The sequence below is a fragment of the Ochotona curzoniae genome, unplaced genomic scaffold (genome assembly GCF_017591425.1).
Source record: "Ochotona curzoniae isolate NIBS_2020 unplaced genomic scaffold, NIBS_Ocur_1.0 contig_1274, whole genome shotgun sequence".
NCBI classification, from domain to species: Eukaryota; Metazoa; Chordata; class Mammalia; order Lagomorpha; family Ochotonidae; genus Ochotona; species Ochotona curzoniae.
In genome coordinates, this window is record NW_024465023.1 from 4131242 (window position 1) to 4153591 (window position 22350).

Below are 22350 nucleotides of genomic sequence, written 5' to 3' on the forward strand. Positions count from 1 at the left end.
CTCTGCAGGAAACAGGAATGGGTCAACAGAACAGTAAGCATTTGGTCCAACATTCCTCAATGTTCATGGATAATCCTAGACAGACTGTGGGACCTTGCTAGGAAACTAAGGGGGAAGATTCAATTTATTAGCACTACCTTGAACATATTAGAGCAATCTCTCCTTCAAAAAACCACGCTACTTGGCCAGCACAGTGGCTCAACTGGCTAATCCTCCAACTCCAAGAGCAGGCATCACAAATGGATGCCAGTTCATGTCCTGACTGTTCCATTTGTCATTTAGTTCCCTGCTTATGGCCTTGGAAAGCAGCAGAGTGTTGCCTAATTTGTTGGGCGCCTGCACCCATGTGGGAGACCCAGAACAAGCTCCTGGTTTCTGATAGGCTCAGCTCCAGCTGTTGTGGTCACTTGGGGAGTGAACTTTCAGATGAAGATCTTCCTCTCTGCCTCTTCTTCTATCTGTAAATCTGTCTTTCCAATAAAAATGAACAGATCTAAAAAATATATCTATGGTGCTGCTCCAGGCCTGGTGTGGCTATACCTAAATGGGGAGTGGTTAAGCCTCGAGTCAGTACTTCTCAGCTTCTCTGGGCACAGAGTCCCAACAGTCGGAGCAGACAGGGCAGGCAGTGTAGAAGGCTCATGCACAAAGGAGCTGCTGCAAAGTTACCAGCTCTTCTTGCGTGTGCTACCACATGCGCCATCACAGTTTTGTATTCAGAACCTTCAGTGAGATACCAATCCTGTGTGCACAAGCCCCAGCTGCAGATTTAGAATAAGATCAAAGGACTGTACCTTCATTACAGTTAAGCTGCATTAGTCAACAGAAGCTGTGCAGACTGGCTTCCTGGCCAGGACTGTTAAATCCTTCAATGAGGTTTTTATTACAGTCATCCAGGCTGAGACCTTCACTGGACGGCTTGGGGAACGTTGGGGGGCCGGTGAAATCTAAGAGATCTTGAAGTGCTCGGGCGTTGCCAGTTCCATTTTGGTCCAGAGACATCCCGGGAATCATTTCACTCACTGGTGAAAACTCTGGGATGGATATAAGCTCTTCTTTTGAAGCAGGACTAGTAGAGGGACATACACAGCAACAAATGTCACACATGTGCGCGTATGTGTGCATGTGCACACACACACAGGGACACAGAGAGAGAGAGAGAGAGAGAGAATATAAGAACCAAACACAACATATTTATTTGATTTATAACGTTTTGTTAGAAAACTCTTCTAGAAGATAGATTTAGGATTGCAAGTTGTATGTAATACAACTGAAATGAAGAGCTCGAATCTGAGGTGTTACACCTCCACGGATGAGAATCAAGCAGACTGAGCAGTGCTGTAAAAGTCGAGTTCACACTACTCAAAGGGTAAAAGGAAGAAACTCCCAGAGGCACTAGTTCTGTGAAGGAGCAAGGCACTTCTAGAACTTCCAAAATGGTACATTCAAATAGAGAGTAAATGTTGCAAGTTCACCAGGAGGTGAGGAGGGGAACTGCGCGCTGCCCATGCTGCCCTTCTGTCTCTGCCACCTGGGCCATATGCCCTTCTGCACTACGACCCGGCTTCTTCCCTTGTAAAATTGGAAAAATTCTGCCACCATGGATCCCTACAGGGCTCCTGGGAGTGGGGGTTTTACGGTGCTGAGCAGAGACAGCTAAAGGAAGTGCTCCCTGAGGAATCATCATTGAATCCCATGCAGAGTGAGCCGCACACTGCTCCCTTGCACAGCCAGGCTTCCAATACACCCTGATTTCTCCAGCTCTCCCAGCTGAACCTGCTGCGTTTTCTCTCTCCCGACTTACCCTACAGTCAGTATTGGATCTGTCTCTAGGTAAAGGGCACCCGGGGCAGGCAACAACAGGGTACACTGTATTCTGTGTCTAGTGTTTAAGTAAACTTGTCATTGGAGACTTAGTAAAGGCACTAAGTAGCATGTCAGTGACCGAGCTGCCAAAAGAGCCAATGCAAGTACAGAATGGTGGCCTGTTCCTAGGAATCTTAGCAGCCACAGAAAGGCTCTGCCAGCTTCTTTTCTTCGTTACTTAAATCTACGAGAGGAATCTAGAAAAAAACAGCTCAACTGTAGAAGCTCCATTTCCCTGAATCCTAAACCTAGTTAAGGGACAAAAGCTGACCTAACAGCACTGAACAACTGGTCAGAACACGGGAAGACAGAAAGTGAGCATTTGCCTGGGTATGCAAATGAAGAGGGGACAAAAGCGAGAACTCGGGTAACACAGGAACCCTTCCACATTTGTAAACTTTGGGTCAGGGTGACCTCCTCCTACTCTCAAGCATAAATAAGTAATGCTGGCTTAATACGGGGAGGGGAATCTGGCACAGTAGCCTACTGACTTAAGTCCTCGCCTTGCACACACTGGGATCTGGTTCATGCCCTGGTAGCCTCGTTTCCCATCCAGCTTCCTGCTTGTGGCCTGGGAAAGCAGTAGAGGACGGCCCAAAGCCTTGGGACCCTGCACCCATGTGAGACACCTGGAGGAGGCGCCTGGCTCCTCGCTTCGGACTGGCTCAGTTCTAGCTGTTGCAGCCACTTGGGGAGTGAATCAGTGGCTGGAAGATCTTCCTCTTTCTCTCCCCTCCTCTTTGTATATCTGATTTTCCAATAAAATAAATCTTTAAAAAATAAAATATGGGGTAGGGGATTGTTGGATTAACCCTTAATGCTCCACAGTTATTTTCTACCAGGGGCAGAGTGGCACCAGTTAGGGTAAGCCTGCCTTGGTGTTATAATGGGTGAGGGTACAGGGAGGTGGCAAATATAAGATCCAAGTAACGGCTAAGTTTGCTAGTTGTCAGTCTGCATGGGACTTGCTCTACCAGTAATGTGACTGGTGGATCCTGGAGCAGATGAGGTGGGATATGTAGAATCAACATGCTATAGAAAACAAACGCCCACACATGCACAAAGCTGAGAACTCACACCCAGAGAGAGAAGGTAAAATTCTAGCAAGCTGGAGCTCTGATAGAGCTGTTTTTTAAAAATACTGTCACTCCCCCCAGATGCAGGCAACTGCCGAGGCTGCTTTGTACTTAGGCAAGTATTACACCACTGGGAGAAAAGCAGCCAAGGCTGGCAGGCATTCTGGGCCTGGTTAAGGCAAAATCTGTATTAAATATTCCAGTGTGCCAGTATAATTGCCTATTCTATTCTTCTTTTTTTCAAGATATGTGGGAAAGACAGCGAACACTAGGCTGGGACATGCCACCCAAATCCCCAGGCGGGGGGGGGCGGCTTGGGACATATTGGAGTGGGAGAGGTTGAGGGCATAGTTGACATGGAACAAATGATTTCTATGGGCTTCCCTGGACCCACCCACTGCACTCCCAGATAGGTGAGAGGTTTAGAGTGGGGAGGGCATGTCTAGGTCAGGCCAAGGCAACTGCCTACATGGGAGACCTGGGCTAGACCAAATAGCATTGCCTGCCGCCCACTGGCGAACAAAAAAGCTGGCGCTGGGGGGCATGTGTGGCTGAGCAAGGCCACAGTATCCACTTGTGAGTGTTAGAGCAGGGTTGGGTTGCTAGAATGGGCCACAACACCAACAAGAATGTGAGAGAATTAGGTCTGGGGACAGATTCTGTAGCCGACTTGTGAGCTTGACTTTGTGGGACTGCAGTATGCATCAGAGCTAGAGGTTATGATGGGCCATGCCAGGCTGGACCATGGAACTCACCTGACAGGAACCCACCTGACACTTGGCAGAGCCAGGGCTGGGAGGAGGCCAGGCAGGGCCAGGCTGCAGTGTCCACCAGCACATGCAAAGGCCAGGCCTGAATGCAGACCATGCCCAAGCATGGCCATGGCACCCACTGACACACGTGAGATCCTGGAAGGGGAACTTTGGGAATTCCTCTGCTTAGGTTGCAGCTCAGTAGCTTGGGCTGGAGGTAGGCTATGCCAGGCCAGTTAGGGCTATAGCACTCATTACCATTTGTGTGGTCCAGGTCTAGACCTGTTTGGGAGCAGGCCAGGCTGGAACAGGCTGCAGCACCCAGTGGCATGTATGAGAGCCAGGACAGGGTGTAGGCCATGCCAGCTGGCTAAGCTGCAACACCCACCAGCAGGCTGGGCTACAGCATATGCTGGCACACACAGAAACCAGTGCTGGGGCATACGTGGTTGGGATTATTAGAAGTTGCCTTGACCAGGCTGTGGCACACACTAGTGTACATGAAGACTTGGCCTGTGGTTGGTTGAACTGGGCTAAGCATGCATCAGTTCACATGAGAAATGGGACTGTGGTGTCACTAACCAGGCAGCTGCATCTATCGGTATGTGTGTTGGTTGGCAGAGCTGACACAACGAACCTGACCCTGAACTGGCTGGCACACATAAGAGTCAAGTCTGAAGTCATCCCAGGTGAAATGTCTTGGGGGCCTCCTCAAGCAAATGGCTAGACTCAAGCCCTGGACACAGGGAAATCACAACATGTGGTCAGTCCTTGGAGTGCAGGAGTCAAGACTGGGTCTCCTCAGTTGCTGATGCCTATGCGGTGGACAGCATGTCCAGACACACATGGGGGACATGACAGTCAACTCATCTAGGCTAGCAGAGGACAATGAGTGCTTCATCAGAGGATGGAAAGCAAAACAGCTTGGACCACTCTCCTGGCCAAGACTTGCAGCATGCTCCTGGGTCTGTGGATGCACTAAGGTGGATCTGGTCAGTGAATAGACCTTATATGTTCTCATTCCAGGTGCAATGAAGCTGATGGCTTCTCAGAACTATTAAGGCTACTCAAGAAGCACCCTTGGAACACTCTTCCCCACACAGGGATCTCTAGGGCATCATCAAATGACCATCCCTCCATCCCTGGGTGATGATGTAGTTAGATGGCAAGGAGAGGCCCCTTCCCTCCCTGCAAACACAGAAGAAAAAATGAAACATTTGTCCCACCCACCTTTCTCTATTACCTAGACTTTCCCCACCATAATCAGAGACGCACATGGGCATGAATCACTATCAACTAAGTAAACAATGTTAAAAATATAATAACAATGATGATGTCACTTTTTGACTGAGACAGCCAGCTCTTACTCCAACTGCTCTGCCCAAAGCTGCCTGCCTAAGTGCTTCTGCTCCAGGCCTGTGCCAATCAGTCATTTTGGCTGAGATCAATTTGCCAGGTCAAATTACCTACAAATACAATACAAATTTAAGAATTCCTTAAGACTTTAGGATCTGAAGGCCAAAGGGTTCTCTCCTAGCTCTTCAGTGACAAGTTTACTTAAACAACAGAGACAGGATTCAGTGGACGCTGCTGGTGTCTCCCCAAATGCCCTTTACCTGCGGACACATCCAATACCCATGTCCCTTCTGCTTCGCTGCCGCAATCCAAGCTGACTGTAAAGACTTAAAAGCTGTCACAGTTCATCTGGACAATTGCCTCTAGCTGACTGGCCCCTGCATCTCCTACCCCCGGGGAACAGTGATCCACAGTGAATGAGTGACACATACAGTGGCACAGCAGCTGAAAACTCTGGTGAAACGTCACCGTCCAGAGCCCCCTATAGGATGCTCAGTGCCTTCTCTCCCTCTGCCTTCTGTGGGTGCTCCTCTCAAGAAACCACATGCCTAGACACTCCATCCCCGGCTCTGCTTCGAGGGAACTTAACCCAAGATACTGACTTTAGAACACTAATAACTTTCTTGTAATGTCAAGCAATCCTGCTTTATTAAAGATACACAAAAGAATCAAAAGTTGTGATATTTGGAGAAGAGATAAAGCTTAACTAAATGCAAAAGAAATTGACATACCTCACATCCATAGACTGAACCTCTTCAGTAGAATCATCTAAACTGTTTGATTTTCCATCAAGGCCATCCAGATGAATGAGTCCCCCAGCTGGTTTAAGCCCATTTGAGAAAATGTCTGGAGGAAAAACTTGTAGGGCAGTGTGCCCTACACCATTAACTTCCGGGGCAGTGCGCCCTACACCATTAACTTCCTGGCAGGTGTTCCACCCACTGATTTCTGATTGAGAACACAAGATTATTGTATCAGTCATAAAATACAACAGTGGAATAACAGGAAATACATATTCATTTAATATTTTGCATCACCAAAATGGTACAACATCTTTTGTGCAATGCAAGTAATCCATGTCCTCTGTTTTACAAAGCATCAGCTAATTAAGCAGCATCCATTTGGACACTCTGGAAAGGAGTAGAGCCACGGCTATGTACAACCTGAGCAGCAGACAGGCTCCGCAAAGAGCACCCCGGGGAGGCAGCCAGTGACTGCTGCTGTCCGCATTGTCAAGTAGCTGAGGAATCCTGGACTTTCTGATGGGCTGACAGTCCCTGACCTGGGAACTCTAAGATGCTTTTCCCCAGGAAGAAGACTTATGACCCCTCACTGCTGAAACAAAGAGCCTAAGCACCCAGTATCACTCACCTATTTTGTCAGGGACAACTGGTTTTATCTTATTTTCCATACGCACAGGAGGCTGAATCTCTACTTTGGGTTCTTCTTTCTAAAAACAATCAGAAGGTGGACCAAAAAAATTTTTAAAAAATGCTTATTGGGGTCAGACTCATGGCATAGTAACCTAAGACTTTGCCTGAGGTATTGGCATCTTTCGAATACTGGTTCGAGTCTCAGCTGCTCCACTTCTGACCTGACTGCTGGCTAATGTGCCTAGGGTGGTAGAGAAAAGATGAAAGTTCTTGAGACCTTATACCCAAGTGGAAAAGACGAAGAAGCTCTAAGCTCCTGGCTTCAGTTTGGCTCAGCTCCAGCTGTTGTGGCCATTTGAAGAGTGAACCAGCGGATGGAAGATCTCTCTCTCTCAGCTTTTTTTCCCTCTGTAAATTTGCCTTTCAAATAAAAATATATTTGACTCAAATTAGCACCCATATGGTAGGTCGGTATCACTACTATGCCATAGCTCTGGCACCATAAAACTTTTTTTAAAAAGACTTATTTACTTTTATTGGAAAGGTAGACTTATAGAGAGAAGGAGAGACAGAGAGAAAGAAGTTCTATCTGCTGGTTCACTCCCAAGATGGCTACAACGGTTAGAGGTGAGTTGATCTGAAGCCAAGAGCCCAGAGCCTCTTCTGGGTCTCCCATGTGGGTGCAGGGTCCTGAGGCTTTGGGCTGTCCTCGACTGCTTTCCCAGGCCACAGGCAGGGAGCTGCATGGGAAGTACAGCCAGGACATGAACTGGCACCCATATGGGATTTTTGTGTTTGCAGTTTGAGGATTAGCCAGTTAAGCCATTACATAGGATCTCCCCATATATCTTTTTTGTTTTTTTAATATAAAAGAGTATTTTAATTCTTGTCTTTAGAAACTATAAACACTACATGATTTGGAAATGAGACTATACCAAACAATGGTGAAAGGAGATTTGCCCACTCTATGCCTTCTCTTTTGGCTGCTCACTCACAAAGATAACGTTATTAGCAATGATGGTTGTCGCTTGTCACCTCACGTTGTTTTTATTCATATATTCACTGTAGTCTACTTTCCCTTCCGCCTAAATCTGAGACTCCTTTTCACATACTGATACGCCACATCTCTGAGGTTGGGCTGAAACTCTGATATTCTGAGCCATGCTGTTTTTGTCTGACATCACCCGTTTGGCATGTTTCATTATCTCCAGATCACCACATCTCATTTGTTGCAAGGGAAAATGTTGTGACTGGATTTTTTCCATCTATCTGTCTCATGACAGGTAGCTGCTAGGCTACTATGCTGGGCCCCCATATAGCTTTTTTTTAAAATACTTTTTCAAAGCATCAGAAGGGCCTGGTGTGGTAGCCTAGCTGCTAAAGTCCTCAGCTTGCATATGGAAACCAGTTCTAATCCTGGCGGCCCTGCTTCCCACTCAGCTCTCTGCTTCTGCCCTTGGAGAGCAGTCAAGGACAGCCCAAAGTCTTTGGTCCCTGCACTTGCACAGGAGACCCAGGGGAAGCTCCTGGTTCCTGGCGTTGGATTGGTGCAGCTCTGGCCATTGTGGTCTCTCCGGGAGTGAATCAGCAGATGGAAGATCTTTCTCTCTGTCTCTCCTCCTCTCTGTATATCAGACTTTGCAATAAAAAATAAAATAAATTAAAAAAATAGTCAGAAGATATTTGGAGTCTTGCTGGACTGTCACACTGTTTTACAGTAATTTCCATGCCTGTTTTACTCATGGGCCCAGGAGCCTCTGCCTGCATCCCACCCTTATTTCTCTGAGGAGCTCTTTCACATGCCATAGCTCTGAAACTCAGAAAATGTCCCTCAGAAGCATACATGCTCTGAACCAGCCAGGAACAAAGTAGGCAGAGTCCGCTTTTCTCTAATTCTCTCTGAGACCTACGACTGCGTGCGATGTATCATTCTGCCCGCCGTTTATACTCAGCACATAAAGTATTAGCAGACATTTGAATTCCCACCTTTACTTCTAGAGGTACATCACTCTTTCTTGTTCTCTTCATGATTTCATCTATCCTCTGGAAAGCAAAAAGGACAAATAAGATACCCATCAGACCAACAAGACAGGTAAGTAACTGAGTTCATTTGGAATTTTACATTTCTCGAAAAACTCAGACAAAAGTTGGCAGAAGAAAAACAGCATGGAGAGGTTTTCCAGTGACTTTACAGATGTATTACCTCGGGGGTCACAAAGGTTAAACGGCTGAGAAGCAAAACAGTGCACATCCAGAATCAAGATTCAACTTGCCTTGTTCCTCTTCTTAGACTCATTACACACTAACAAAGCATCACCCACTATTCAGGAAACTAAGCATGAGGGAGCCACAGCGCGCAGCTCCGGAAGGGGGTCTGCCCGCTGAGTTAACTCGCAGGCCCAAAGAAATGCAAAGTCTAGGCTGGCCCCAGAACTTCATAACCAGCTAACTCCTTTAACCAATCTTTATCTCTTAGTACATTAAATTCACATGGACTAAGCACTCCAATTAAAAGAATAACACTGTCAAGTTGGATTAAAATAACAAACCCTGACAACACATGCTACTTGCAGAAGTCACACTAACAAGGACACGTTGTTTCAAGCAAAAGGATGTGAAAAGAACTGTTATGCAGACACCAACTACAAAATGGCTTCAGAAGCAGATTTTAAGACAAGGAATATTTCTAGAGAAAAGGGTATTTCATGATAATGGGGTCAATTTAACAGGAAAAATCATAATAATCTTAAATGTATATTTACTTAACAATAGTGCTTCAAAGTATACAAAACAAAAACTGATGGAACTGAGAAGAGAAAAAGACAAAATTATAATCACAGATAATACAGCTTTAGACGTAGATCTCTCAGGAACTCAGAATCCAAGAGGACAAAAGCTAACAAAGATACAGAAGATGTGACTGCTACCCATGTGCGTTGACTTCATTCACAACTGTAAGAGCACCCGTTCGGCAATCGCCGCACAGCAGAACCGGCTTCCCTTCCTGCTCCTCCCCGCCGAGTCTCCCACCCCTCATCCCTTACCTTCTTTCTCTCCAGTCGCTCCTGCTCAATCTGCAACATGATCTGCTCTCTCTCCAGACGCAGGTGCTTAGCTGCCTCCTGGGCCTTGGCTTCTGCTTTCTGATAGAAACAAGCAAACCAAGGTACAGGCTTTCTTCATTTAAGACGCTGTAGTAATTCCCTTGACTTTCCAAATATTCCTTTACCTCATCACCTGCCCCAGAGTAGAGGCTACTCCAATGTTCAACATGAGTTTAAATCATTTGTCTTATGACTAAGCAGACAGTGTTTGGCTTTATTCACGTACTCTGGCTCCATCATGAAAATCACCTGCAGACAGTTTCTGTACACAGCTCAAGTAATTCTATGCCTGTGGACAGATTCTGGACATAAAGTCTGCATGAGTACAGAAGCTTCAAGGACTTAATTTCTTTTAAAAAAAAAAAAAAGATTTATTTACTTTTATTGCAAAGTCAGATAAACAGAGAGGAGGAGAGATAGATAGGAAGATCTTCCATTTAATAATTCACTCCCCAAGTGACTGCAACGGCTGGTGCTGAGCCGATTCAAAGCCAGGAGCCAGGAGCCAGGAGCCTCTTCCAAGTCTCCCACACGGGTGCAGGGTCCCAAGGCTTTGGGCCATCCTCAACTGCTTTCCCAGACCACAAGCAGGGAGCTGGTTGGGAAGTGGAGCTGGATGGGATTAGAACTGGCACCCTTATGGGATCCGGGTGCGTTCAAGGTGAGGACTTTAGCTGCTAGGCCACTGTGCTGGGCTCTTATTTATTTTTGAAAAGATTTATTTATTTATTTATTTTTTTGGAAAGGCAGATATACAGAGAGGAGGAAAGACAGAGGAAGATCTTCCGCCCGATGATTCACTCCCCAAGTGACCGCAACGACTAGAGCTGCACCAATCCAAAGCCAGGAGCCTAGAACCTGGAGCCTCTTCCAGGTCTCCCACATGGGTACAGGGTCCCAGGACACAAGCAGGGAGCTGGATAGGAATCAGGATCATCATGATTGGAAGCAGCACCCCTATGGGATTCTAGCATGTGCAAGGCGAGGACTTTAGCCACTAGGCTAACTGCTGGGCCACAGAGACAATTTTATGCCATGATCCACAACCTCCTAAGAAGGTCCCAAAGGGTTTGAGTTCTAGATGACCATAATTAATCCACTTACATTGCACTGATACTGAGGGTTTTTTCTAAGATTTATTTATTATTTTTGGAAAGTCAGATTTAAAAAGAGGAGAGACAGAGAGAAATATCTTTCGCCTGCTGGTTCACTCCCTCAGTGGCCGCAATGGCCAGGGCCAAGCCAATTCAAAATCAGGAGCCAGGAGCTTCTTCCGGGTCTCCCAGAAGGGTTCAGGGTCCCAAGGCTTTGGGTCGACTTTCACTGTTTTCCCAGGCCACAAGTATAGAGCTGGATGGGAAGCGGAGCAGCCAGGACACAAACCTGCATCCATATGGGATCCCGATGCATGCAAGGCAAGGATTTAGCCATGAGGCTATTGTGCCGGGCACTGACTGATACTTAATCTTTTTTTTTTTTTTTCTCAATCCTCCACAAGCTTTCTAGGATTTCCTCCCAAATACAGTACCGAACACAATTCCAGACCCAATGCTAGAGTCTGCCTTTACAGAAGCACAAACTAACAGATGAAAAATATTACCAACTCTACTTTGATTATAAATTGACCTATATCTAATAACAAATCAAGGATGGCAGTGCCATGGTATAGTGGATTAAAGCTGCCAACTGTCATGCAATCTTCCCATATGGGCACCACTTTCCAGGGGCCCCACTTCTGATCCAGCAGTCGAGGATGGCCCAGGGCTTTGGGCCCCAGCACCTGTATGGGAGGCCCTGAAGAGGCTCCAGCCTGGCACATTCCCAGCCATTGTGGCTTTTTGGGAGTGACCCAATGGATGGAAAATTTCTCACTCGGTCTCTCGGTCTCTCATTCTCTCTCTCAGTAACTCTGAATTTCATATATATATATTTAAACTAAAAAACTCAGATAGTTTAAGAAAAAACTTCAAATACTGAGTCATTCAAATTCAGTAACTAAGGCCCTTGAAAAACAAGAAAACAAAAAACCTCTGAGAACCCATACTGTACCTGCTTCTCACTCCCGGCTGCTTCTTGCTTTTCTTTCAAGAGCACCTCCTCCTCAGCCTTCTGCTTGGCTTCCTCTTCCTGCTGCTTGTTTTCCTCTTCCTGTCTGTGGGCTGCTTCTTCCAGGCAAAGCCTTTCCTCTTCTGCCTTTCTCTTGAGTTCCTCTCTCTCTAGCCTTTGGAGAACACAATCATTGTCAGATAACACAGAACTGCATTCTGGCAGCAGAGAGCAAATGCTGACCACGTTAATGAATAAATGCACTCCAATTTCTATCAATTTAACAACCCAGCCTTCCCAGAAATCCATTCATCTGTATAGTTATCAGCAAAATATCAATCATGCTTGACTTTTAGCTCTAATACAAAGACCAAGGACTCGCTGATTTGTGAAATACGTTCCAGTGAAGACACACATGCTCTCAACTTGATCTAGAAATAACCACAATAGGACAAGGAGTCAAGTCCATTATTCTTGTTTTAACAATAATTCTTAAAAAAATTTATCTTCAACCAAACTTGGCAAAGACAAGATGTATCACAAGCCAAAAATATTCTAGTCATCAATGAAAGGGCAGTGAACATGAACTCAAAAAATCCACTTTGGGTTCTAACTGATATATACTTCTGAAACAACAAATCAGAGAAAAAATAAAAAAGAAACTTGACATTTTTTACACAAATTAAACCCTTTATTTTCCATTTGTTTCAACAATTTTTAAAATATATCTTGGTTCTTATTCCTGCCATAAAAAAAAGGAAGTGACAACATACACATTTTCACAGATAGATGAATGGTCCCTGATGGAATGATAAAGAGAATCATGAGGAGATATCTGTAAAGTCTGAGCTGGTTTATTTTTATATTTGTAATGTGTTTCACCTTGCTTGGCAGTCACTGGCAGTGTGATGTATGGCTGACCAAACCCGCACTCTGATTGTACCAACTCACCGTGTCCCATTTAGAAAGTTACTCAACATTTCTGATGTCCATTTTTTAAAAAGTGGTAAAAGCCATATTAATACTCCTTGACATTACTCTGAAATTAAAGGAAACGATCATGGGAATGCCTGGTTCTAGAAGATTCTCAAATGCTAGCTTACCTTACAATTTAAAACAAATCTGCCCTCAAACCTCCAATGTCCTTAAATAAAAATATAACATATTTGGAAATTACCATTATGTGTCACTGACATTGTGATGTTGCTTTATTGATATAAACAGATCAAGACTTAAAAATAACATCATCCTTCCATGCTAATGGTCAGCTTCAGGAATCATGAAGACTAACAGCCTACGCAGCATCAGAGAAATAAAGGCAATCACTGTAAATGATAATACATCCTATGTTAACAGAGGTCACAGACCTGCCAGCACCATGAAACAACTGAAAATCCTAACCAACTCTGAAGAAGAATTTTATTAAACCCAATCTGAAGGACACATCCAACACAGGCTTATAAAAATGGTTGTGATAAGATTTACCCCAAAATTAATCTGAGCACCATTCTAGTTATTTTTTAAATGCTCTGTGATTATTGTAGAGAAAATAATATACAAAGGATATACTATGTATGAATTAATACATAAGCTACTTCACAAAGGACTTGTTATCTTCAGCCTCCAAATATGAAAATCCAGTTCCTTTTATTTTGCCTTCAGGATTTCTGACACACCCCAAATTCCTCCCCACGAACCCTCAGTTTCTGCTTGTTCTTGCCATGGAAATCTTGTCCTCTTACAAACTACTTTCCCTTACCCACACTTGGTTTCCCAAAACTTAAGCAAAAACTGGCTTTTTTCATGTGAAACTAAATCCATCCCAAGCCTCTCCCAGGATGAACATTCTTTCTCCAGCTGCTGAAGAAATCAGAGAGAGCATTACTTCATCATTCTCCATCAGTCCTCCGTTAGAGGCCACCAGCCCCGCCCTGCTATCATTACTACGTTTCCTTCAGAGTACAACAGACCTGTGTGCAATTTTGTGATTCTCTCCACGATGCAGAAGCGGAGTGTATGTATCCAGGCACTTAAGATGCTAATGAGGGGAAACTGACCTGTAAACCAATGACGATCTGGAATCTAGACTAGTGTTATCCAATAGAACTTTCTATGATGAGAACAGTGTTCTGTAGATTTGTACCATTCAATACTGCAGTTACTAGCCATATATGGCAACTGAGCATTGGAATACAGCTAATATGTTGGAGGAACTGAATATTACAGGTTTCCTTAATTTAATTTTGCTAGCCGTACGTGGTGCGGCAGTGGATAGCACAGCTTCAAACAGAGCACAGGCACCGAGTCCAGGAAATGCCCAGCAGTACACCAAGTTATTTATGGCCTCCCATTTCCTAGAAAGCTTACAAGGTTTGCAGAGCAAGCTGTAATTACTTTTTAAAATAGATGATAATGGGAAGCAAAGGGGGAACTAAGGTAGAAAGGGATATGGAAAAACTTGGTTTAGCACACCCAAGGATTAACAGTAAACTGTTGCATCAGAAGTGAGCCTAAGGAAACGAAGCCCAGCAAGGACACAGGCAGAACAAGAAGGAAGAGCACTGTTGCCCGGCAACCTTCCAAGGGATGAATGAGTAGAGGAGGAGGAAAAAGGCTAGCAGAACATGGCAAGCGCCACAGGATCAAGGCCAAGCAAGACATTTTGTACGAGTTCAGTATGCAGTAGAAATATCAGGTCAAGGAAGACTGCGAAGTGAGGAAATAAAGCCAGGAAGTACAATTAATTCAGGAGCTGGCTGTGGAGGAAATGTAGCAGCTGGAAGGCAAATACAGCAATAATCAAGTTGCTCACCTGCTTAGAACCTGTACAACATCTCCAAAATCTGAAATGACCAAGGCCTGTCATTTGAGGTCCTCTGATTAAACTTCATCTCCAATGGCCTCCCTTATAGCCCACCCAAACCAGTCACAATATATTGTTCGACTAAATAAAAATCTGCCAATATTCACCAAAAGCCTGGAGGTGGGGAAATAATCAGATTAAGTCCATAATTTGAAGAAGGGCTCAGTCTTTTAAAAAATGCATCAGCAAATCTATACTCAGAGACCACAAAGGCTTGCCCAGGTTACTAAAGGAGCAAGCATTTTTCCCATTAGATGTTATTCTAAATTAGTGCTAGCTTTGAAATGCTACTGTATCATTTATTTCCTACCACACTGATGATCCAAATAGTACTGTGTCAATATTCTAGGATTATCCTAAGAGTTTCCTTTAACAATTTAATGATAAAGTCTACTTTGCCTATTAATATGTGCTTCTCTAAATACAGAGATAAGAAAAGGCATGCCTATCTGTATTGTGCCAATGTGTCCTTGTACTAACACTGCTGTGGTTCTCAAACACTGACAAGCTCCTGAATGAGGACAGGGTTTGGACCTGTGCATTTTCACGTTGATCTGTGGGATGACTGTTATACCCTCCGAAGCTTAGAGAGAACTGCAATAGCTTTTTTCTTGCTCCAGGATAGGGCCCCCTGGCTCTCTGTTCATGGTCTATGAGGTTGATACTGCGTCCCCATGCATTTTGACTCTGGAATATAAATTAGGATAATTTGGGGAGAAAATAATTTGAGAAGTAGAATCAATACCTTGATTTGAGAGTGTCCTGTCTTCTATGAGAAGATTTTACTCCATAAATAAAGCTCAAAATCTCTGAAGACTCTTATGAAACCAGTTAGTTTCAAAGTCCAACATTCAGAACAAAGAGCTATCAGTTTCCAGGTTCTCCAGAAATAGTAAAGTTCTATTGCGGATAATTACATTTAAGAGAAGAGCAGATTTCTAACCACCTTCCAGGTACAGCAGAGTTTTAGGTTCATATATTTCTGCTTTGGCTTTAGCAATACCAAACCACAAGAAGAAAAGACAAGTTGCTCTTTCCAACACAGCCTTTACACAAGATCAGGACAAAACTTCAGTCTCCACGCACCTGTCTTGTTCTTCTTTCTCCAGTCGTTCTTGTTCCTCCTGTTCTTTCTGCAGCCGGGCCTGTCGCCGCTTTTCAGCCAGGATTTTGGCAGCTTCTTCTGCATCAGTGGTGCCTGCCGTGGGCTTCCCTAAGCCTGTGTCAGAGAAGAGGTATCAAAAGCAAATGAACAAGGAAAATGAAGCTAATGAGCCCATGCACACAGCCATGGCACACAAAAATTGCAACTCATTGTGATGAAGGTAACACTGTTAAGATCAGAACATCAGTCAGCAAGCAGAAGGGGCAATAGCCTGTTTGTAAGTCTGGACGGATTTCACAGGAGAGGGTATTGGAACAGGAGAGATAAGGCCACTGGCACATGCCACAGCAAGCATGCTGAGTGAACTCACTGCACCACAGAAGCATCACACAAGTGTGCATTAAGGACTAAAGAAGGCCCTCTCTTGCAGGAAGTGCAAATGATGGCTAGATGAGCTTGTCTCACTTAGCACTCCTATGAGCTTTTACCATCTGTGGCTGAGTCAGCTCTTAGGTCTCCTCCAAGGGAGTCACAGGAGATTGAGGGGAAGGATTCAGGTGCAACAGGCAAGGAAAGAACAATGAGATGGTGAAGTGCCCCAGGGAGAACTCCCTTTCTGTCCCTCAAACCTGAAAAATGGCTTCTGAACTAGGTGAGAGGGAGAACCGTTCTCCCATCTTTGGAAGTCTAGGCCAGTGGTAGCTTTGACAAAGGCCTACCTGAGCTAACTTCGGCCTTTCCTCCTGCATGCTTATCCACTACTACGTGCTTCTCATTGGCATGTTTCTCAGTCAGCTGCTTCTCGCTGGCACGCTTATCAACCACATGCTTCTCGCTGGCATGATTGTCTGCCACATGTTTCTCGGAGGCTTCTTCCACGTGCAGGGCAGCCATCTCCTGAGCCAAAGCATCTTCCCTGTCCTTGTTGCTCCTCTCTTTTTCTGCTTTCTTCTTCAGCACTTCCTGACTGGGAGGGATGGGAGAGCGGTGTCTCACTGGAGACCCTATGTATGCAGGCTTCATCGACTTTGGAGATTGTGGATATGCTTTTGAAGTCCTGGAAAACCAAAGAACATGGTGTAAGATGATTACCAGGTCTAACCACAGATTTCTTGGTTCTTAAGACACATAGTTCTGGGCCTGTCACAGAGACAGAAAGAGATCAATGCTTAGTTCTGGGCCAATCCAAAGCCAGGGACTAGGAGCTTCTTCCAAGTCTCCCTCAAGCATTTGGGTCATCCTGCACACTTTTTCCCAGGACATGAGCAGGGAGCTGGATTGGAAGCAGAATAGCTGGGACATAAATCAACACTGATATGGGGATGCTAGTATTGTAGAAGGTGGTGCAATCCATTACACTACAACACCAACCCAATTTAACCATTTTTGAATGAACCTCAACGACAATAGGCACATTCACAGTGTTGTATAACCACCACCATGCATCTCCATGAGACAGAAAGTCCTCATTGCCCCTACTTTAGGTCTCTATGAAACTGCCTATCCCAGGTACTTCTTATAAGTATTTAAAAAGTATTTGTCCTTTAATGGGTGCCGGTTCTAATCCCGGCAGCCCTGCTTCCCATCCAGCTCCCTGCTGTGGCCTGGGAAAGCAGTCGAGGATAACCCAAAACCTTGGGACCCTGCACCCGTGTGGGAGACCTGGAGGAAGCTCCTGGCTCCTGGCTTCGGATCAGGTTGGCTCTGGCTGTTCCAGCCGCTTGGTGAGTAAACCAGCAGGTGGAAGAACTTTCTCTCTGTTTCTCCTCCTCTCTGTATATCTGACTTTGCAATAAAAATCAATCTTTAAAAAAAAGACCTTAAAAAAGTATTTGTCTTTTTAGCATTATGGTTATTCCATGATGTGTTGAGGGTTCCCAGTCTGAGCAGCTCACTAGCAGGAGGTCACAGAGCACGCTGAACTCACAGCTTCAGTCACCATGTCAGGAGCCTGATGGTGCTGGTAGGTCTATTTAAGGTGAGGGTACTTCAACTGGATACACAAACATGGAATTAAAATTTAAGTTTATTTTGGTACAAAATACATGTTAAATTCATGCCAATCTTCTCAAAAAGTGAATCTTCTGTCAACTTTTTGAAGATCCATATAGATGGAAATGTCAGGACTACAGCTTGAGTGAGAGGCGGTCAGATTGACCTGGTTAGATTTGGTGCTAACAGCCTCCAATCAGCATGGCTCTAAACAGCTATGCTTTCACTGGCTTTAATACAACGCTCAGGTGCAGGTTCCGTCCCACTTGACTGCGAAATTCTATTCTAAATAAAACTAGGTCAATTACTCATGAGCACGTATTAAAAATAACATCTACCTGAGAAGTACTGATGAATTATTCCAGATAAAGACTCATTAAGCAGTGTTTACACTCCCTTACTCTGCACTAGTTAAGTTAGAATCACTCTCACATTACAATATACGAGGGATCTTCAAAAAGCTCATGCAAAAATATATTATGGAGGGCCCGGCACGGTGGCGCAGTGGTTAAGGTCCTCGCCTTGCACGCCCGGGATCCCATATGGGTGCCGGTTCTAACCCGGCAGCCCCGCTTCCCTTCCAGTTCCCTGCTTGTGGCCCAGGGAAAGCAGTCGAGGACGGCCCAAGGCTTTGGGACCCTGCACCCGCGTGGGAGACCCGGAAGAGGCTCCTGGCTTCGGATCGGCATAGCCTCGGATCGGCATAGCCTCGGCTGTTGCGCTCACTTGGGGAGTGAATCATCAGACGGAAGATCTTCCTCTCTGTCTCTCCTCTCTGTATATCCGCCTTTCCAATAATAATAATAATAAAAATAATAAAAAAAAATATATATAAATATATATATATATATTTTAAAAAGATTTATATATATAATGGAAAAGCTACAATAGAGTTTAAATTTTTGTACCAAAATAAATCCACCTATCAACTTTGTGAAGTCCTTTTATACAAATCTGACCTTCAAATCAGAGTAGATTATAGTTATAGATTCTTCTCTGACAGTGAGTGACCAAAAATAGAATAACATCTTCAAAGTTCTCAATTTCAGCTACCTATCCACAGCTCCCTGTTCACCCTGCTTGCCACTGGCTTACTCGGACTCAGCACTGCTCCAGCTTCCTTGTAGGAGCAGTTGGGCACGGGCATCTTGAACAAGGCAATAGAGGTCTGGCAGGCCCCAGGGCTCCACTATGAGCCAGATGAAGTCTGCTAAACTATTTTTAGTTTGCTGGAAATAAATAGCATTGCTAACGAAAGACATCAAACAAACTAATCAGGGAAATCAATGTGCTTTTTAGGGAGTTTTCAGTACCTTCTCGTCTAGTTTACTGCCGCAATAATCCAGTAAGGTAGCCAAGAAATCGCTGTTAACCAACAAGCACAGTTCTAGGTGCTTAAATGACTTTTCCCTAAGAGATGCAAATAGACAAGAGTGTCAGAACTGGCACTCAACCCCTTTGCTCTTTGCCTTGTTCGTTTCTTTCTTTCTTTCTTTCTTTGCTTTTCCATTTTAAGTTTTCCATGTTCAATTAAATTATGACAAAAGGGATTTTCAAAGGGTTGTTTGGGAGTGGTAGAACTCGGCCTTCCAAGGACAGGAAGGATTTTATAACCTTTTAAGTTTCCATGACTGGAAGAAATTACAAACACCCCTGTCAATAGAATAGCAAGTATAACTCCTAGGAAAAGGCTGTCATGCTTTGGAACCCATGAAGTAAGTTGTCACCGCTGCAGCTGCTCACCTGTAGGAGGCCAGAGCCGCAAGGTGGATGTATTAGAGAGGCTCATGAGAATGATATGCATTTACAAGTGACTAGTGTCCTGAGCCACAGAAGCAAGAGACTGCATCTGGGAAATGTCCACGGGCCTGTGGACAGTAGTATGAGGTGACTATTTTGAGCAATCCAGACAACTTTATCCTAATTTTTCCCCTTAAATGGAATTAAGAAACAAAACAGATTTGTTTCTTAATACAAGATAAAATAAAATTAAACGTAGTTCCGGATACAAAATTTATCTCAACCATGAACACTGCCCATAGATGATTATCTTTGGCATGCTGCATTCTCCAAATCTAAATGGAATTATACTACTGACCTTCTGCAACTTACTTTTTGTACTCAGCACTACTTTCCTGAGATCCACCTGTATAGTTTGTGGGAAATCCATTCTTTGTCACTCCCAGAGAGTTTGAAGTTGGGGTTCCACCTTTCTCATTTTGGTCCACACCCAGTGTGGTTCAGACACTCATTTTCATTCAGACAGACATTTTCTTTCTTTCTGGACATTTTAAAATAAAAAAGTATTTGCTTCTCCTTAAGACATCTCAACTCAGCAATACTAATTGAGAGGTCCCATAGCAACTTCTATCCCTAATTTTTGCTTGTTTTCATGGTATACAAAGAAGCCAGCTGTGTCAATGACTATTTTTCCTGCCTGTATCAGAGATGACGTGCTGTGAAAATAAAGGCCATTCCATTAACATCTCTTTGCTGAAGTGAAGTGGTAAGAAAACCCTGCAGCCAGAAGCCTTTATTCTTTAAAAATCCTCTAAGTGAGGGCCAGCACAATGGTGCTGGTATAGTAGGCTAATCCTCAGCCTGTGGCACTGGCATACTGTGTGGGTGCTGGTTTTAGTTCTGGCTGCTTCTGATCCAGCTCCCTGCTGATGGCCTGCATTGAGTGGAGGATGGCTTGATTCTTTGGGTTCCTGCACCCATGTGAGAGACCTGGAAGAAGCTCCTGGCTCCTGGCTTTGGACCAGCCCAGTTCTGACTGTTATGGCCATTTAACAAGTGAACCAGCAAGTGAATCTCTTTCTCTCTGTAACTCTTTCAAGTAAAATAAATCTTTTTTAAAGTCCCTAAGTGAAATACTAACCCCTGAAACAAGATTGCTTAAAGACTTGATGAGCTTGAGAATAAGCTGATTTTGGGCCCCAGGTTGGGCCCCACTTTACTCTGACAGCTGATCTCATTCCCACCCCTTGGGTCTAGGTTCTCTTTCCTTTTTGTTTTGGTCCACAGACACTGCCTTTTTGTGGAAGTTTGTGTCCTGTAAAGCTCTTGTATGAGAACCTAATGTCTACAGTGTTGTTACAAGGAGGTTGAGCCCCTGGGAACTGATTTAACCAGGGAGCACAACAGCACTGTATGGATGCAGTTGGTGTCCTTATAAAGGAGACTCCAGGGGGCTCTCCTGGTCTTTCTCCAAAAAAGGAGACACCAAGATGCATTTATGCCCTAAGGAACAGGCCTTCACAAGACACCAGATCTGCACTTTAATTTAATCTGTACCTTAACTTTGGATTTTCTAGCTCCTGAAACTACGGGCAATAATACCTTTCTGTTGTTTAGAAGGCACCGTACTCTGGCATGTTGCTGTAGTAGCCTGAATGAAGTGAGACAGATACATAGTGAGCACCTACTGTGCAGTGAGACATCAAGATAGGCCTGATCCCCAAGGCAATTTAGCAGGACCACTACACGAATGTGAAGAGCTAACACTCGTAAGCAGGATCAGGCATAAGGAAAAAGAGAGCCAGGTTTCTTTTCAACTGGTCCATTGTTCCTTGGAACACATGTAACTTGATTTTATTTGAAGGAAGAGTTACAGAGAAGGAGAGAGGCAGAGAGACAGGTCTTGTGTCTCCTGCTTCACTCCCTAAATGGTTGCAATGGCCAATCCTGGGCGAGGCCCGTGACAAGAGCCTAGAATTTCATCCAGGTCTCCTACATGGATAGCAGGGACCCAAGCACTCAGGCCATCTTCTACTGCCTTCCCAAGTGCATTCACAGAAAACTAGATTGAAGACTGAGCAGCTGGGACTCGACCGGTGTTCAGTGGGATGCTGGTGTCTCAGGTGGTGTCCGAACCCAGCTCTGCCATAATGCCAGTACCAATAACATACTTCAACAAAATTCACTTTACCATCTCTACTTCAGTCTCTCTCAACTGTAATCTGTTACTCCATTGGAGAAAAGCAATCAAGGCAAGTCAGCTTCTGGCAGGGGCAAAATGATTAGTCCTATAAAATATCAAATAGTTCTAGAAACACAATTTTCCTCAAGATTTTCAACTTTATGTTCTCATCTCTGTTGAGGGCAATAAGACCATGGTTTGAGTCAGTGAAATTTACAATAATGATGATGACATCTGCAAGCTACTATTTGCTCAGGTATCATGAATCATTTTCCAGAAAAAGAGAGAATAGAAAAGGCCCCAGAATAAATGAGACTTTCCCTTCTATTAATGTAAAGGTCCCAGATTAACATCAGAATAGAGACCTGTGTCTAGAAGTTGAAAGGGCTCAGAAATAAAACAATGAGAAATAAAGATTTTAGAGCCAATAACACAAACTTAAACTGTGAGCAAGAGAGCAATACCATAAGCAAAGACAGGCAATACTAGCTCAAAAAAAGAAAATGCTCAAAAGCTAAATAAAAAAAAAAAAACATGCTGTGCAATGGAAGTGTTTTCCTTATGGGACACAGATAGATCAATAACAGGTATCTGTACTCTGCATCCCAGAGTGGGGAGCCTGGGGTTAGGTCATGGCTTCGTTCCTAATCACAGCTGCACCTTGGAAGACAGTAGATGACGCTGAACTGGCTGGGTCCCTGTCACCCACTTGGGAGACTAAGGTTGAGTTCCAGGCTCCCTACTTCCACTTGCCCCAGTCCTGGTGACATGCAAATGAACCAATGGATGAAATACATACCCCCTACCTTCCCTGCACTCTTTTTCTTTAAAGATTTATTTATTTGTTTTTATTGCAAAGTCAGATACACAGAGAGGAGGAGAGACAGAGAGGAAG

The 22350-nt window shown here is 44.4% G+C and overlaps 1 protein-coding gene across 4 annotated transcripts in view; it reads right to left on the minus strand.

Annotated features, from left to right (window-relative positions):
* Positions 1–819: 819 nt before the first annotated feature.
* The window catches only part of MAP7D2 (MAP7 domain containing 2), a 91863-nt gene continuing 70332 nt past the window's right edge, over positions 820–22350 (minus strand). For all 4 annotated transcript variants that reach the window (XM_041001321.1, XM_041001311.1, XM_041001302.1 and 1 more), the window contains 9 exons: positions 16364–16598; positions 16261–16291; positions 15523–15655; positions 11556–11748; positions 9468–9566; positions 8410–8466; positions 6422–6500; positions 5782–5998; positions 820–1069 (listed from right to left, as the gene is read on the minus strand). In XM_041001321.1, the coding sequence (XP_040857255.1) occupies positions 820–1069; positions 5782–5998; positions 6422–6500; positions 8410–8466; positions 9468–9566; positions 11556–11748; positions 15523–15655; positions 16261–16291; positions 16364–16598 (1294 nt within the window). The remainder of the gene's footprint in view (positions 1070–5781; positions 5999–6421; positions 6501–8409; positions 8467–9467; positions 9567–11555; positions 11749–15522; positions 15656–16260; positions 16292–16363; positions 16599–22350) is intronic.